Source organism: Myxocyprinus asiaticus, chromosome 2 (genome assembly GCF_019703515.2).
Source record: "Myxocyprinus asiaticus isolate MX2 ecotype Aquarium Trade chromosome 2, UBuf_Myxa_2, whole genome shotgun sequence".
Lineage (NCBI taxonomy): Eukaryota > Metazoa > Chordata > Actinopteri > Cypriniformes > Catostomidae > Myxocyprinus > Myxocyprinus asiaticus.
In genome coordinates this window covers 8,551,134-8,570,034 of record NC_059345.1, presented here as the reverse complement: position 1 = coordinate 8,570,034, position 18,901 = coordinate 8,551,134, and the positions used below count along the sequence as shown (strand labels likewise).

Here is an 18,901-nt window from a genome sequence, read left to right as displayed (position 1 = left end):
AGGAGATACATCTGAATTCTGCTATGTGCTGAAGTTTGTTTCGTGGTCACGTCATGTGATTTGTTCCTGCAAGACAAGTGTTTTCTCTGTCGGGGTATCTTCAATTCTCCTCTCTTTTTTTTTCTGGAAACATGGACCAGATCATATGATCTTTCTCTTTCTTTCCATTTAGATGATAAAGGCTTATTATTTTGCTCTGGTTTTGTTGCAGGAGTTAAAAGAAATGCAAATAGCAGAATGAAGAGAGATTTACACATACAAATGCTTGACAAAACATATTTTCAATTAGGTTACTGATGACATCAGTTAGCAAACGTGTCGGTGCCTTTTGGTTAACTTTACTACAGTCTACAGTCTTTTCTCTGTATAGATAGATAGATGGATAGAAACACTACCAGTCAAAAGTTTGGACATACTCATTCTTTATTATTACAATTTTCCACATTTTGAAAACACAAATGGAAGAATGGGAATTTTGCATTGAAAAGGCAAAAATCTGCAGAAGTAGTGTTTTTTTTTTTGAAAGAACATAATATGATATATCTTTCATTTATGTAATTCATATGTTGGCACAATTTTTATTTGTCCACAATTGCAACTATTTCAAGCATTTAAGCATAAGCCTTAAAGGGATAATTCACCCAAAAATGAAAATTCTCATCAGTTACACACCCTCATGCCATTCAAGATGCGCATGACTTACTTTCTTCTGCTGAACACAAAAGAAGAATTTCTCAGATCTGTATGTCCATACAATGCAAGTGAGCGTTCCGGCTTCTCTTTATAATTAAACTAAATATCAAAGGTTTTGCTTCATTAGAAATAAGGGCTCGTGGATTTAATCTAAGAGCATTAAAATAACTTGTGAAATTGAATAAATTAGGACAAAAATATTTTAATATTGCATAATATAATATAAATAATGTGAAAACATTAAAGATTAATATATATATATATAATACATACACACCGATCAGCGACAACCACCTACCTAATATTGTGTAGGTCCCCTCGCGCCGCCAAAACAGCACCAACCCACATCTCAGAATAGCATTCTGAGATCCTATTCTTCTCACCACAGTTGTACAGAGTGGTTATCTGAGTTACCGTAGACTTTGCCAGTTCGAACCAGTCTGGCCATTCTCTGTTGACCTCTCTCATCAACAAGGCGTTTCCATCCACAGAATCGCCGCTCACTGAATGTTTTTTGTTTTTGGCATAATTCTGGGTAAATTCTAGAGACTGTTGTGTGTGTAAATCCCAGGAGATCAGCAGTTACAGAAATACTCAAACCAGCCCATCTGGCACCAACAATCATGCCATGGTCAAAATCACTGAGATCACATTTTTTTCCCCATTCTGATGTTTGATGTGAACATTAACTGAAGCTCCTGACCCATATCTGCATGATTTTATGCACTGCACTGCACTGCTGTCACAACATTGGCTGTTTAGATAATCGCATGGATAATTGTTGGTGCCAGACGGGCTGGTTTGAGTATTGAGTCCTACTCCAGTGGTTAAATCTATCTTCAGAAGCGATTTGATTGGTGTGGGTGAAAAACAGATCAATATTTAGATCAGATCAATAAAAGCCCTTTTTTGCTATAAATTATTTTCCCTGCCCAGTAGGTGGCGATATGCACAAAGAATGTGAATCACCAAAAACAAAAGAAGAAGAAAGTGAAAGTGGAGATTAATAGTAAAGGACTTAAATATTGATCTGTTTCTCACCCACACCTATCATACCGCTTCTGAAGATGGATTTAACCACTGGAGTCTTATGGATTACTTTTAAGCTGCCTTTATGTGCTTTTGGAGCTTCAAAGTTCTGGTCACCATTCACTTGCATTGTATGGACCTACAGAGCTGAGAAATTCTTCTAAAAATCTTCGTTTGTGTTCAGCAGAAGAAAGTCATACACATCTGGGATGGCATGAGGTTAAATGCATTAAATGATTAAATTCATTCAAGTATGTCCAAACTTTTAAATGGTAGTATAGATTTTAAAGAGAGATTGGAGATTTCCCTCACCATTGTCTAAAACTTTTGGGACTAATGATGAAAAATTAGCATTTTTAAAAGTCTTCTCACAGCATGTGGTGAGCCAAAGGCAAACCTTACTGGTCATGCTGTACTCTAGAACAATTTGTTGGAGATTTTTAATGGACTTTTGCTACAGGTGTAACAGGTGTTACTGTTTAACCACCTGCAGTGGTAAAGTTATCTATTATACGGAATCAAGGCCATTCCCCAAGCACTGTTTAAACAATCCAGCCAGTTCCCTTATGCTAGATTGTATTTTTCCATGCAAGGACGAGGTATGCTTTGTCGGTGAATTGGAGTGTTTGTGTGCATGTGTGTTTATTAGGAGTAAGGGGTTTAGGGGTGTGGAGGAAGAAGGCAGGATATATTTAGAGTTTGTTGGCCGCAGAGCCAGCTCTGGTTCTAATTTGAGGTCAGTTTCGAATATTCTGAAAGTCCTGGCAGAAAGCCATAGTGATGGAGGAGATTATTACAGACATATGTAAAGGAAGCAGCGTGTGTTTGTGTGTATGTGTACATGATATTTTTGTGCTCTGCATCTGTATAGAATGTATGCATGGTCATTATTACTATTGCTTTGAATTTAAACAAACTGATTTGAACGAACCCCTAACCCTAAGTTTACACTGTCAGAGAATGCCCATTGATTTCAATAGGGATTGTACAGCACAAGGATGTAGATCAAGGATGGACGACTTTGAAGGTGGCGAGGGCCAACATTTTTTCTCTTTCTATCAAGGGGCCAGATTACAAATATACGCACTCACCATGTTCACCCCCATACTCAATTTCCTCATTGTGGGTAATCTTTGCACAACTAATGTGCTTTTTTATATATATTTTTGTAATTTTTTTTATACCCTTTTCTCCCGATTTGGAATGCCCAATTCCCACTACTTAGTAGGTCCTCATGGTGGCGTGGTTACTCACCTCAATCTGGGTGGCGGAGGACAAGTCCCAGTTGCCTCCGCTTCTAAGACAGTCAATCCGCGCATCTTATTACGTGGTTCATTGAGCATGACACTGCGGAGACTCGCAATATGTGGAGGCTCGTGCTACTCTAAGCGATCCACGCACAACTTACCAGGCGCCCCATTGAGGCGAGAACCACTAATCGCGACCATGAGGAGGTTACCCCATGTGGCTCTACCCTCCCTAGCAACCGGGCCAATTTGGTTGCTTAGGAGACCTGGCTGGAGTCACTCAGCACACCCTGGATTCGAACTCACGACTCCAGGGGTGGTAGTCAGCGTCAATACTCGCTGAGCTACCCAGGCCCCCAATGCAATGTTCTTTTAAAGATTTTGTTAACTATATTATGTTTTTTATTTAATAATTTTTATAAAAACTTAATTATTTTTGTATAACTTGTATATTTATTAAAACATGCAGTTTAAATGTACCAATTCATGTTCAATTGACATGTAATAGATTTAAAACTGAAATTTTCAAGAAAATGAATCTCATTTGCATTTTCTGTACATTTGCAACACACAAATGAAAATATTTTCAACCCCACCTCATAAAACAGCTTACATGCAACATGCACGGAGCGAACGGTTCCGTGCGTCAGAGAAACATTCTCATTATTTGCAAGATTTTTCAGCAATCAGACATCTCAATAGCGAAATAGCGAAACTTTAAAGTTTCTCCCTCTGACAACTACTTTTGCGTTTTATGCAAGCACGAGCGAAACGGAATAAGATGTCTTTGGTGATCCTTGTGCTGTCATGGATTTTGTAAAAAGTTTTGATGCCGATATATTTTACCATTACATCTGTGAGGAGAGCAGCACTGGTGTACGTATCTCTCATACTGTACATCTGTTTGATCAGTTGATCAGTGGTGTTGTAATGGCGAATCAAATTGAAATCTTTAATGACAGATTTTTTTATCCAGGCAAACAAAAGGCGTGGGTTTACCCTGCGTACATTAACATTAGTGCGCACTAGCTCACTGACTAGCTGAGGTAAAATTTTGCTCAATTTACCTTACAAATGATGAACAAGTGTAAGATGTTGCATGCTAGAATCCTACAGTGATCAGCAGGTCTGCTAAGAGCAAGCAACTTCTTCTGGTGGATAGTTGTAATAACGTTATAGCCTGAATGCAATCTTTACATGATCCCTTTTTCAATTAACTAAAATCAATCCTCAGTCTTGTCCATCAAATTGTATGTTTTGTAGTTGTAGAGAGTTATAATATGCATTGTGCTCTGGGTATATTAGACTAGATTGTATGTTTACTGTAGCTAATGAATAGATGAAAAATGTTTGAGCACTGTATGCTGACAAAGGCGTAATTCTGTGTTTCCAACTTCCTTGTTCTTCGTTTATTGTGGCTTGATTCGCTTCCAGTAAAACATTTTTGTGTTGAGGGTTTGGAGCATGTGCGGGACAGGTTGTTGGCCTTGATGGCCTAACACAGTGGCTTGGCAGAGAAATGTACAAATAAACCTGGTTTCTTGGTCTCAAGCAGAACCAGAACCTCTGATTCTGAGCAGTACTACAGCTGCACATGTTCATCTATGCCACTAATAAACCATTCAGAACCATCAGCATCTGGTTGCTGATTCATGTCTTTTTATCTCCTCAGGGTCGATGGTTCTGGAGAGTGAGGCGGAACAGAGTGCTAGATAACTACCCCATGCCTATCGGACACTTCTGGAGGGGTCTGCCGGGAGACATCGATGCAGCATATGAACGGCATGATGGCCGATTTGTGTTTTTCAAAGGTATTTTTCCCTTCCTGACTGCGCTTTACCACGGATATTGCTCTGTGCTCTCTGAAAGTTAATATGTTGCCGGTATAGGTCATAAAAATTTTTATATTTGTGAGAGAGACCATTACCCAGGCTGGCAGAATTATGTCAGATATAAGTGCTTTTCACATTAGAAATGGCCATTGATTTTGACGTTTGTCATTAAGTAGAGAAAGTGCCCTTGATTTCCATCATCCAGTTATGTGTTTAGGCTGATGGATTTCACAGAGTTTGAAAAGATGTGGATTTTTTGGTGTGGGAGTAAAAGTTTGGAGCTTCAACAAGGAATTGTTAGCCCAAAAAGACCAAAAATTTCTGTTATCTTTTATTCACAGTCATGTCGTTCCATACCATATGACTTTCTTCTGTTTTCACAAAGGGAGATAACAGAATGTCTAAGTTGTTCTTTTCCATAAAATGAAAGTAGACAGTGATCTGTTGCTGACAGGCTCCAAAAAGGACAAATAATCACCATAAAATTTATATAAAAGTAGTCCATATGACTCTTGTGCTATATTCCTGAAGTGTTCTGGAGCCATACTATAGTGATACTTTGTGGGGATCAAATTTAAATGTAATAATTTGAAAAGTGAAAAAGTTATTATTTACTGAAAATTATGGAGCAGAGGTAGGGCTGGGAGTCTATTCCAGAAAGTCAATTCTTCGATGGGAATTAATGGGAATTGTCGTAAATCGAAAGACGACTCCAAAGCTTGGTATCAGCTCCGCTCAGAGGAATCAATAAATAGTGTAAAGAATGCTTTATATTGCTCTGTTTATTGTAAGCTTTCACTTTGCCTCCCATTTTTTTCTTAAGAATCGAGAAAATTAGTCTGGAATCGACTCCAACTGTATATCGGAATCAGATTAACTATCCCCTAAAAGCATAAGTCTATTGTTTATCTCCATAGACTAAAATCAAAAACCTGAAACATTGAGGTTTCACACATTTGTTATACATACCATCAACACCCATTACCATTAAAGCCCAAAGTATACTTCGGTTTTGACGTGACGTTTTGACACTGCACGCGTTCAGTGCTCGAGCACTCTTCTGATGACTAAATTTGCGTAACACGTCCTGTCCGCAGACGCCTAGCATTTGCGTCTGAACGAAGTATACTTCGGCCTTAAAACAGACATCTAATAACGTCCTACTAAAGATGTCTAGGCATATGTCGAGGCACAAGTAGTAAGAACAAGTTTTTTGCAAAAGTCTGTGTATTTGCTGCACTTCAGGAAAGCTGGCTCCCCTTTAGTGTTTAGGGCACAGTGATGTCATCGGCAAGACTTAAATTTGGATTTCTGCCATTCTAGAGAAACCGGGGGAGCAAAAAACTTGGGGCGCAACATCTGTTTGTGAGGCGAGGCCATTGCGTCAGCTAGCGGTTTTAGCAGATGCTGACAGCAACGGTTAGAATTGGAAAAGGGCCAGTTGAATCAAACCGGGTCCATGAGGATGGTGCCTTGGTGTCTGCCATACTGTAAAATCATAAAAATTGAAGCTTGTCCTGATGTTTTGGTTATGGCTCAATGCAATGCACTGTCGTCACTTTGACCACAAAAATGTGGGAATCAAACCAAAACCACACTGTTGGTGCATCTTTTGCAGTGTTGTAATGCAGTTATTTGTTTTTCAAGAGAATAAACAGTTCTGTAATGCAGTTGGAGTTCCTATGACTACAAGGTGGGGAAAGTCCCTGTACATGCACCATGAAATCCTTTTAACCACTGAATGTTGTTGCCCTGTTCCTCCTCCTTTTCTCTTGTTTCCAATTGTTTTCCACCTCTGTCCCATTTCTGTAGGCCCTTTTTTAACTTGAGGGTTTTTTGAGAAACCGCCTTCAACTAAGCTGGAAACAAAGCATCTTAAACCAACCTAAGATGGGTTGCTGGCCTTAGCTGTTTGAAGCTGGTCTCCCAGCCTAACCAGCTAAAAAGAGCCCAGAAGCCCTCTTAATGTAAAGCTGTTTTTTTTCTTTGTTAGTGCTCGACCAATATGTGCTTTTTTTTCTAATTGTGATACCAGACCAGTATCTGGAGAGCACTGTGATATTATGCAGATATATGGTGGCCCCAAAAAGTATTTTGACACTTAAAAATGTCTGAATGTCTTTGTATTAGATAACAAAATATCACAGCAAGTTGCATCTGCAAACAAATAATGCTAGACCTTTTCTCTAGAGTGGTTCCCAACCCTGTTCCTGGAGGGAACATTTTGTATATCTACCTTATCTAACACATCCAATTTAGGTATTGGAGTCTCCACTAACAAGCTGATGAGTTGAAACAGGTGTGTTTGATTAGGGAGATATCCAAAATATGTAGTGTTGGGGGGCCTCCAGGAGCGGAGTTGGGAACCACTGCTCTAGAGAAGGTGATTTTTAGTGGATGTATGAAGTCAGTTCCCCTCAAGTTACCACAGGTGCACCTAGCAGAGCAACTACAGGTGTATTTCATCACATTAACTATGGACATGTACCACTAACGTTTGACAACCAGAAAGTGTTCAAATGTTTGTCCTAATTTTGAACAAAATACCTATTTTTGTGTAATTTGAAACCTTACAAACTTCTTTTTGTGTAATGTTTTGCTTGAAAAGTGTGCCTGGGCTGTCAGTCTTTAAAATAAATGCCACTTGTTTTGATATTTTGCGATATAATGCAAAGACATTCATGCTTTTTTTAAGTGTGGCTATGTCACGGTCCTGTCACTTTGTCAGTCTGGGTTTTTGTCTGACAGGACCGTGGCATCACCATCCCATGTCTGTCTTGTGTTTGTGTGCTGTCTTTGTGTGAGCACACGGGTCCTGTGGCGATTTTCCGCTGTGCGCTCTTCGGTCTGTCTTGTTTCATGTCCTGACTTCCTGTCTGGTTCGGTTTCGGTCTGTGTCGGGATCCGGACACTCATGCTCCATGTTCTGTCTGTCTTTATTTGAGCGCACAGTTTCATGTTTGTATTTCTCTGCCGTGCACTCTTCAGTCGGTCTCATGTCTCATGTCCGGAGCATTGTGTCTGGATCCTGACCCTTCTATCTGGTTCAGTTTCGGTTTTGGTGTCGGGATCCAGACACTCATGTTCCATGTCTTGTCTTGTATTGGCGTGAGTGCGTTGCACTTATCTTGGCGGCATACACTCTCGTCAATAATCTGTGTCTGTCTCTTGTGACCGCGGACGCGCTTTGCGCTGCCTGTCAGGGTTGCAAGCTATCTTCACATTGTGCTGAGGTTCAGTCACTTCGGTCTGAGGTGTCGGGTGTGTGTGTGTGTGGCCCAGCTCTCGCACAGGTGTCCTGTCTCGTTTTGTCGCCTGTTGCGTGAATCATGCGGCGTTTGCCTTGCGACGTACGCTCCGGTTTTGTTTAGTGTGGGAATGTGTGGCATCGCCTTGTTTGGCGTTGCTGCGCATTCTCTCGTCTGTTCTGTCGGTTGGCATAAGCGTATATTGCCTTATTGTCTAGCCGATGTACGCTCATGCCATTTGGGTGTTTTGTTGTCTTGTGAGAGCATGTGGCTTTGTTTTGTTTCTGTATTGCCACGTGTCTCTCAGTCTGACGTCACACACCGCCTCCTTGTTTGCTCATTATTAGTTTATTAGTCTCACCTGCCCTGTCTCATTAACCTGTTGATTTCTCTCCCTGTAGTCTGGATTATATTTACTTTGTATTTTTCCCCTTCGGGGTTGTTTACGTGTATTGTTTTTCCCCCTTGTGGGAGTTTTGGTTTGATTTTTGCACTTTTGTTTGTATTAATAATTCTTTTGTTTTTAACTCTGCGCTTTGGTCCGGAGCCTCTAGGATTTCTGACAGACTAAGCGTCTACATGCTTTTTGGGGCTGCTGAACACAATGGGAAATTACATTTACACAGAATTGCTGAAATTAAAATTCAGTGTATTGACAATGCCGTTGTTGCCGTTGCATGATTATATTGGTTAATCGCTTCTGTCTTCATCTAGCTCTCTCTCTTTTTGTCCCTCCACTTGTAGGAAGTCAGTATTGGTTGTTTAGGGAAGCCAATCTGGAGCCCGGTTACCCTCAAGAGCTGATGGACTATGGCCGAGACATCCCCTACGACAAGATAGATACAGCCATCTGGTGGGAGCCTTCTGGATTCACTTACTACTTCAAAGGAGACTGGTGAGAGTGGTCTTGTTTTTTGTTTTTTCCACTCTTTCAAAGAAATGTCTAATGTTTATTGTCTAATTAATACCTTGAGCTATTTTGTATAGTCTGTGGTGTTGACTTACTGGCCCTGTTTACACCTGGTATTAGCATCCGTCTCGGCTGATCCGATCACAAGTGGTCAGCCGAGACATATTGCTTTTTACACCTGGGATTAGCATGCCGCAAATGCTTTTCCAGTGACCACTTGTGATCGGATTTCGTTGAGGGAAGGGTCTCTGATTGCGACTTCATATTTCACTTAATATGTCTTGCAAACATTATTCTTTTAAACTCTTACCCAGCCAGCAAAGTTTAAAACCCTTGTTTTGGAGAGAAAATGGCATTTAATGTGAGTAGGCAGTCCTTCTGTGTTGTCTAGGATGCGTTAGGATGCATTACCGTTTATACTACAACGTGATCAGATTATGCATAATGGATGTTGAAGGAATACTCTGGGTTCAATACAAGTTAAGCTCAATTGACAGATTTTGTGACAATGTTGATTACCACAAAAAATTATTTCGACTCGTACCTCCTTTAAAAAACAAGAAGCAAAAATCAAGGTTACAAAGAGGCACTTACAGTGGAAATGAATGGGGCCAATTTTTGGAGGGTTCAAAGGCGGAAATGTGATGATTATAATTTTATAAAAGCACTTGAATTTATTCTTCTGTTAAAACACCTGTATTATTTGAGCTGTAAAGTTGTTTAAATCATTATTTTTATGGTCGATTAATGGTTTTAGAGTTTACGGTGTTACGTCGTCATGGCAATGTAGTTGTAAAATTGGATATAACTTTGTGTAAAGTTAGTAAGTGATTTAATCACACTAAAATCATGTTAGCATGCATATTGTTTACGTCTTGTGGCTATACTGTTGAAACAGTGAGTATTTTAACGTTTATGGATTGACCCCAATCACTTCCATTGAAAGTGCCTCAGTGGAACCTCAATTTTTGCTTTTTTTTTTTTTGTTTTTTTTTTTTAAGGAAAAGGGGGGACGAAAATAAAAATTTTTTTGGCAATCAACATTTTGCCACAAATGCTGTCAGTTGACTTGAACATGGAATATTCCTTTTAATACCACATGCAAATGGGTTTACTGTATAGTTTCCTGTTTTTGCATTAAGGAAAGGCTAGAATGATTCCCATTGAACTGTTTGGTTAAACAATCCTGTTGAACTGCAGGTACTGGCGCTTTAATGAGCACTCTCGAGCTGCAGATCAGGACTACCCTAAACCAATTAGTGTGTGGGGCACTTCTGTGCCGTCCTCTCCCAAAGGGGCCTTCCTCAGCGATGATGGAGGTGAGTCAGAGAGTGAAATGGTGTATGGGGTTGGGGTGGGGGTGGGGGGGTCATCCAGTGGCATCATCTTAATTTAAAGGATGGGTGGGGAGGGGCTGGTCAGATCAATCAACCAATGAGACAAAGGCTGTGAGAGAAAGTAATGGAAGAAATGTGGTTTGATTATATTGGGAAACACTTACTGTATATCACTGCAAGTGCATTTCCATTTTAAAGCAATATTTGGGGTATAAAACGAGTTAATCTTTAATGATTGCATCTGTGACATGTTATCGATTACCACAAACAATAATTTTAACTTGCCCTCAGTTTGTAATAAAAATTTAAATGTGTGTTTACAGTAATGTACGTATTTTCAATGCAAGTCTATGGGCATTCCAGAGGATTTAAAGGAATCGTTCACCCAAAAATAATTTTCTCATCATTTACTCACCCTAATGCCATTTCAAACTTGAATGACTTGTTTTCTTCTGAGGAACACAAACAAGGATTTTGATGGAGATATGTTGTAAATATACAGTATCCATACAATTTAAGTCAACAGGGGTCTAAACCTTTCAAGCTCCAGAAAGGACATAAAGGCAGCATAAAGGTAATCCATACGACTCCAGTGGTTTAATCCATGTCTTTTGAAGCGTTACGATCTCCACATGCACAAGGAATTGTAATTGAGCTTCAAATTATAATCGTAACAAGGAGACTGCAGATGCAGATGATTTATAGTGAAAAAGGAATTACATTTTGGTCTGTTTCTCACCAAAAAACAATTGTATCGCTTCAGAAAACATGGATTTAACCACTGGAGACACATGGATTACTTTTATACTGCCTTTGTGCTTTTTGGACCTTCAAAGTTCTGGCCACCATTCACTTGCATTGGATAGATCTACAAAGCGGAGATATTCTTCTAAAAATCTTTGTTTTTGTTCTACAGAAGAAAACAAGTCATACGAGTTTGAGATGGTATAAGGGTAAATGATGAGAAAATTATAATTTTTGGGTGAACTATCCCTTAAAAGCAGAAATGTGCAGCTCTTTTTTTTCCCCCTCTCTCTCTTTCTTTAAATTTAAACAGTCGGTTTCTGGTATCCTTGCATGTATCATGCAAAAGTTACAGGGTTTACCGGCTTTACACAGTTATGACAGGAGTTTAAATATAAACTCCTAAACAGGTTTAGTAAGCGATTTTAATCACAGTAGTGTCATGCTTACATGTGTAATTATTTTTTTTCCCCTCCCCTTTTCTCCCCAATTTGAAATTCCCAATGCTCTCTAAGTCCTCGTGGTGGCGTAGTGACACGCCTCAATCCAGGTGGCGGAGGACGAAACTCTATTGCCTCCGTGTCTGAGGCCGTCAATCCGCGAATCTTTTCATGTGGCTTTTTGAGCGCATTACTGCGGAGAAGTAGCGCGTGTGGAGGCCCACGCTATTCTCCACGGCATACACGCACAACTCACCACGCACCCCACCAAGAGCGAGAACCACATTATAGTGACCACGAGGAGGTTACCCCATGTGACTTTACCCTCCCTAGCAACCGGGCCAATTTGGTTGCTTAGGAGACCTGGCTGGAGTCACTCAGCATGCCCTGGTTCGAACTCACGACTCCAGGGTTGGTAGTCAGCATCAATACTCGCTGAGCTGGGGGGCCTGGGTAGCTCAGTGGTAAAAGACGCTGGCTACCACCCCTGGAGTTCGCTAGCTCGCTAGTTCGAATCCCAGGGTGTGCTGAGTAACTCCAGCCAGGTCTCCTAAGCAACAAAATTGGCCTGGTTGCTAGGGAGGGTAGAGTCACATGGGATAACCTAGTCGTGGTCGCCATAAAGTGGTTCGTTCTCGGTGGAGCCCATGGTGAGTTGAGCACGGATGCCGCGGTGGATGGCGTGAAGCCTCCACACGCGCTATGTCTCCGTAAGCAACGCGCTCAACAAGCCACGTGATAAGATGCGGGGGTTGATGGTCTCAGACGTGGATGCAACTGGGATTCATCCTCCGCCACCCGGATTGAGGCGAATCACTACGCGACCACGAGCACTTAAAAGCGCACTAGGAATTGGGCATTCCAAATTGGGTGAAAAAGGGGGAAATAAATAAATAAATAAAAAATACTCGCTGAGCTACTCAGGCCCCCTACATGTGTAATGTTTAAATCTTGTCCTTTCGAAACAGTGTATATTTGAATGTTTATCCCAGCCTTGTCCCTCAGTGATTTATTTAATTTTTACGTTTTTACTAATTGGGACGAATTTATTTTTTTCTGTGGATATTGCATGTGGAGGGTAAGCTATGGTTAAGCCTAGCTGTATGATATCAATTTTTTTCCATTTTGTCATCAGTGAAGTATTGAACAGACGAGCTAAATTAATGTATCTGACTTGTCAGTGATGCACTACGCACAGTTTGCACTGTCCAACACTGTTCTTTCTCACACAGCTTATACGTACTTCTACAAGGGTACAAAGTACTGGAAATTCGATAACCATAGAATGAAGAGCGAGCCAGGCTACCCAAAGTCCATTCTGAGAGACTTCATGGGCTGTAATGTGGACCTCGATCACGACAGAGACACAGACGTGGACCCAGGACGCAAGTTGCCCGAACACCCACCTTTTAACCCAGATGCAGGGCGAGACAAAGACAAGGAAAAAGAGAAGGAAAAAGAGCGGGGCAACACTAATGATGTTGACTACAAAGAAGTGACTGAAGAGGAAACAAATGAGGTGGACGTAGTTTTGAAGATAGATGAGACCGAGCGCACCATAAATATCATCATGGTGACTGTACCGCTAGTCCTAGTGCTGTGCATCTTAGGATTGATCTACGCTATCATTAACACACTACAGAGGAAAGGAGCACCCAAGTATTTAGTACACTGCAGACGTTCACTGCAGGACTGGGTTTAACCCGTCAGTTTAATCCCTCCATGATTCCCCATGCTTTCATTTTATACGTCCAAAAACTATTTGCACACACACAACACAACATAAACACTCACTCTTACACTGTGTCCTAACCAAACACGACACGATTCAAGATTCCAGCGACAAGCAATTTGTCCATCCACACTGAACGTGAAACTGCAGCGCAACGTTGCACAATCACAGCCAATCAAAACATATTTGATGTTTAATGTGCAGTTATAAGGTGCAGGATTTTCAGAGTTCACAGGATTTTTCAATGGTGAAAAAATAGAAACCAATCGACTGACAAAAGGCCTTGTGTTTGTCCCTTGCCGTGGTCGCTGGTTAAAACATTTAAAAGAGAGCTTTTTTTTTTTGTTTTTTGCCATATTTTGTCGCGTCTCATTAAGACACTGTTTTATGTTGGCTCTGTACACACTTCCCTTCCCATGGTGCTCCTCTAACATGATGACTAGTATATTTATATCGTAATTTTTGCACATTGATTTTGTGTTCGGTTTTTTGTATTCATAATATTTTTTTCTTTTCATTTGTGGGATTTTCAATTAATTTTTGAGATGTAACAATTAGCAATCTAGTTCTACAATCACAGTGTAAAAGAGGAACTGACAAGCAGTCTTGCAGAACAAAAATAGAGGAAAAGGGATGTTGAGGAAGGAATATTTCTACCTTCGTTCATCTTTTCCCAGGACTTTCAACTTTGGTCTTCCTACTGAATGGGCAAGTCATAATATACTTGTTGGAAATCCAGACTAGGATTTATGTGTTTCTTCCCTTTGTTCCTTTTCTTTCTCATTTAACATGTACGTAATAGGGGCTGTGGTATTGGATTTGTTCATCTAATTGCCTACTAACCTGCAATTACTCAATCTGTCATTGATTGGTTTGCACCCTTCTTATTTGGCATCTCCTGTGATGTAGAATCTCACTTCTGACACCATGTTGGTAATTCTGGTGCAGGTTGTCTACATATTTGTAAAGACAAATTAGTTTATAGTATGTCCGCAAAGGTTTTCAGTCATCCAGGTTGCTATAGAATGTCCAGTAAACTAATTCACAAGCAACTGGACTTAGTTAGCCAACCAGTAAATAGCGTTCACTGAATTTTACCTGATAATCCATAGCTCTTTGTTTCGACATCATAAATTAGGGACTTTCCTCTGAATTTTGTTTACCTCGCATGATCATAACAAAAATCTAATTTTATTGCCTAGCTGAACCATTTTTTAACGATTGTGCCTTAGTCCTGCCAAACATGTTGTATGTGGTTTTGTTCATATTTGTAGAGCCCTTTTAACCACTTTATTACAAGCTAGTGTGTTTTTATCTCCCCACTGGTCCAGTGATACTGTGGTGATTGTAATTTTGTTGTCATTTGACATTTGAGTTGCTTTCATTTATAATAAAAAAAGGCAACATACTTGGTAGGGGTTTTGAAAAATCTTAAGGCTTTGGAGGCTGAGGGAATATCTTCTAGTACCTTTTGCTGATGTAGGACCCATTAGCTGAGTATATATACATATTTATATAACAGCTTTACATTGTTAAATCAAATGAACATATGAAAAAAAGAACCATAAAATGCATACCACCACTTTAAAACTCCATGAAATATACTCAAGCAAGCTTCTCAGGGCCCAATTATAAATAAAAAACCTTAGAGGGGCCCATTGTTGCCTTCATGTAGGGATTGTTAGATAATCCTCTCATTTTAAAAACAGCAGGGGGGTGAAATGCATTGCTAATCTCTTCGAACCCCAACCCAAAGTTCTCCCTACCAAAGAAATACCACTCTCATCGACACTGCAAGGTAGGCTAAGACGAGAGAAAGAAGCAGGGACAACTGTGTGAGTTCAAAAGGAAAGGGTTAAGATGGAGAGACCTTATCTCCAAAGTCTTTGCGAGAGGGCTTACAGTGTGTTAGTACAAAGGCTGAGCTGGATTGTATTACAGTGATGGGGCAGATTTTAAGGGTGGTAGAGCAATAAACGGGCACGGCTGGGATAAACCCCCCAGCTCTCTCGCTAAGGCCAAAACATTCTTTACGCAAGTATGTGAACGCAAACACCTTGTTCCATGGTACCTTGGAATAGCATGTACTGTAAATACCATAGTACATGATTTGGGTTAAGGCTAGGGTTTACTTTGTTTTTATGCATGCTATTTAGTCGATGATGCACAGATGCGAAAAACTAGGCTGCACAAGGACAGTCCACTCTGCGCGTTCTGTGCCGTTGATGAAACTTGATGTACCGGCACACAGATAATCAAAGTAAACTTTGGCCTTAATCATTCAATACCTTGGTATACAGGGCCAGATCATAGTCCCATCAAGCCCCTGGTCCCACATATCGTTGGAGCGCCATCCCCCTATTACAACCCCTAGTGGTAGACCACTTATCCTACAATAAGCGACAAGAGTGATTTGGCTAAAAACGAAATGAAAACATGTTTCTAGCCATGCAAGCTCAATTTTGTGTCTTTGCATCCAAAATGTGTCAGCGTAATTCCTAAAACTAGATTCCGCACTAGCTGATTTTTAAGCTGAAAGTTTCATATACATAATCACTGGCCTGTCTGAGGGAGTCGGAGCTTGCAATAAGGCGCAGTCACACATACCTTTGCATGGCGAAATTCCGTGAGCGAAGATGGCGTGGGTGGACCTTGAGCACGTGTGAAACCAGCAAAAATATAATTGTCAGGCAGCCTCTTTTTAATGCTGCACTTTATAGTCTGTGAGACTTGCCGGTAAAATGTATCCTTGTCTAATGTGATTATTCAGTGTAGCTGTGTACGAAGCACTGCCCACACTGGTCACTGCCAAACCATTTGTCAGCACGGCAAAATCGCCAGAGTTCACCAAACTTGAACATGAGGGGAAATTCTCCGCCACCTGAAGTCCATTGCACGAAATTCACGACTGCGCAAATTCCCGTTGAAAGCACTGTATTTCGCCCACGGAATTCCACCGTATGAAGGTATGTGGGACCGTGCCTTTAGCGTGTGCCAGCGGAAAGGCAATTAATTCCTTGAATCAAAACTGACTCAACTTCCTGCTGAGTTAATGGCTCCAGAAACTGAAATAACTGAGTTTTTAAAAAATCATTTAGTTACTGGTATGGGCTTTTTTAATATAGCTAAGTGACCAATAAGCTGCTGCTTTTACTGAAGAACTGACCAGATGTCATGCTTTGATCTAAAGAAAGGTATGATACCATTGTCCAAAATCAAGCTGTTTGGAGTCCGCTAGTGAGATGCCAGCTTCACTCAATGGAAGTGGTGCAAATTCCATCTTCTACAGCCGTTTTCTCTTTCAGGTCATCTACTACCATGGCAGAGCAACAGTTAGTTAGGGACTGAAAAAGCTAAAGTCAATGTTTGTAGTTCACTATCTTAATAAAAACATGATTTAATCTGATTTAAAGGTGAGGTGTGTAATTTCTGCACCACTAATGCCACCCAACAAACAAAATTGCAAAAATAATGATTGTTTAAACAAATTAAAAACACTCATGGACAAAAAGGTGGTCCCTGAGCCAATGTTGTTCCAGTCAAGCCGTTTAAACAGATTACAATTTAGTTTGGTGCCGCTAGTGATGCAATATGTACAACGGGATACAATGCAAAGTATTTGCATCTGCGTTTGCATGCTTGCATTGAGTATATTTTTGGCCTAAGGCTGAGTTGGTTGGGTAAGTACTGTAGGATGTGTATCAATGCCATCCCTTTATGGAATCCTGCTGGCACACTATCCCACAGCCCATGTTACCAGGGTCTGCAGGTTATTTTCGGAACACATTCTTAGACCAGCGACGGAAATAGGATCCCAGTTTCATTCACGACTTTTCGTCATGCCGATGTGATCTACTAGGCAAAGTAGAGAAATTAGGCAAGTGTTCTAACATTGTAAGATAAAACTGCTTTTAGGTAGGTCTGTGTTTGCTTTTTGTGGTGTTTTGGTTAGACTAGCGTCTAACCTTAGACGACTATATGTACTCTGACGTGGCTGAGAAAAACAAATCGTCAACACTTTTTAAAGGTGCCTCTGAAACATTTCAGTCATTTGCCCTTCACAATCAGCGTAAGAGTTTCGCAAAGAAAGCGAGATGTGGAGGAGAGTGGTTTTATTAATATTGCCCTGTCAGACAAGGTAAAGCAGAAAGCACTTCAATAAATATTACTGAAAGAATAGAGGAGACAGGGGACAGTCATGATCTGAATGACGTCACTGATGAATCCAGGCGAATACCATTGCCAAGCGATGTCAGTCCCCCACTTGCAGTGCTTCGAAGAGAGTTAATCAGACATAAAAGCTCTTCCACCTCTCCCTCAACGCCCTCTACCTTCCCCTTCTTATGCCCAGATCAATGAAGAATACATAAACAGGCTTGAAGGATATCTGAAAAGCAGCTCTCTCTCACTCTCTTTAAGAGCCTCACTTAAGCCTGATTCCTGTTATGTTCCCACTATAACCCTTTCTCTTGTCACCCCTTTATGGCCATGTTCACTCCAGAGGCTTTTTAACCTAATATAACACTTAAAGTATCATGCTATTACCTGTTTTTTTTGGACATGGCGCCATGGTAATACCATGTTTTGTGAAAACTGCCATGATTTTAATGCCATTTACCAGTTAAATATCATGGTGCATGATGATATCACTCATGGTATATACCGTAATTGTACCACGGCAACACCACAATACTTTTTTAGTAGTCTAGAAGGCATAAAAGTGCATTACTTTGTATGTCTGTGTCTCATTCTTCATTTTATTTTTTTTTAATTTTTTTTTTTATAAATGAGAAATGGGACTAAACAATTATTGTGGTAAACAATGACTGATGAATAATCAATACAGTCTGTTTATTTGTTTGTTAGTATGTGATACTGTAGTTTTATTGCATTTTCTCCATTTTGAATCAACTCCTGGCCAAGTTTAGGACTGGTTCTGATAACAATGGCCTCTCTTTCTGATTTATTGTCCTGCACATTGCTTCTGGCCAACAGGAAGATGGTCTGAGCCCTCAGCCAGGGCCACAAAGCTTCCTCCCACATGCATTCTTAACAACAGCCTCTGTTCAGACAGCTTTGAGTGTAAATGATGGACGTTGTGGTCACACATTTCTCATAAACGCAGCTCAGAATTGTGCTAGTTTGTGTACTGGTGGGTTTTTTTATTGCAGGTTAATGGGGTCTGACTACCGAAATGGACTGTTTGATGTGAGGTCTGGTACAGTGACACAACAGCCATGTTCCAAAACCTAGTGAGCTACCTACCTAGATGGTATTTTAAGGCTTTAACATGAAGGCTTTTTGAAAAAATAAGCCAACGAATACACTAAGACATTTTCGGTTTTTCATTTCCTTAAGTCTTCATTTTTCAAAGTTTTTCATAAGTTTGCATAATCAGTGGCTTTCACGTGCTATTGGAATTATCCTACTTCCTACTCATGAAGTCATAATTTCGAATACGTTCTAGTGCTTGGATGTCGGAGACAATAGGAAACACGGAGGATGCCAGATTCATTCTTGCATATTTCTTGGGAAACTCCTATTTTGACATTGTAATAAATGTTACTCAACTTGCTGATGAGATTTGAAATTTGGTCAAATACATGCTTTTTTTCTCTGTGTAAAAACAACATGCATCTCATGGTTACTGACATGCATATGTGTATATGATCAAAATGGCAAGCACTAA

The 18,901-nt window shown here is 40.3% G+C and overlaps 1 protein-coding gene across 3 annotated transcripts in view; it reads left to right on the top strand.

The window, feature by feature from the left end:
• LOC127410156 (matrix metalloproteinase-15-like) overlaps positions 1 to 14,620 on the top strand; it is a 41,524-nt gene extending 26,904 nt beyond the window's left edge. For all 3 annotated transcript variants that reach the window (XM_051645273.1, XM_051645256.1, XM_051645266.1), the window contains exons 8-11: positions 4,642 to 4,780; positions 8,794 to 8,944; positions 10,160 to 10,278; positions 12,713 to 14,620. In XM_051645273.1, the coding sequence (XP_051501233.1) occupies positions 4,642 to 4,780; positions 8,794 to 8,944; positions 10,160 to 10,278; positions 12,713 to 13,182 (879 nt within the window). In that variant the 3' untranslated portion in view covers positions 13,183 to 14,620. The remainder of the gene's footprint in view (positions 1 to 4,641; positions 4,781 to 8,793; positions 8,945 to 10,159; positions 10,279 to 12,712) is intronic.
• Positions 14,621 to 18,901: the final 4,281 nt, after the last annotated feature.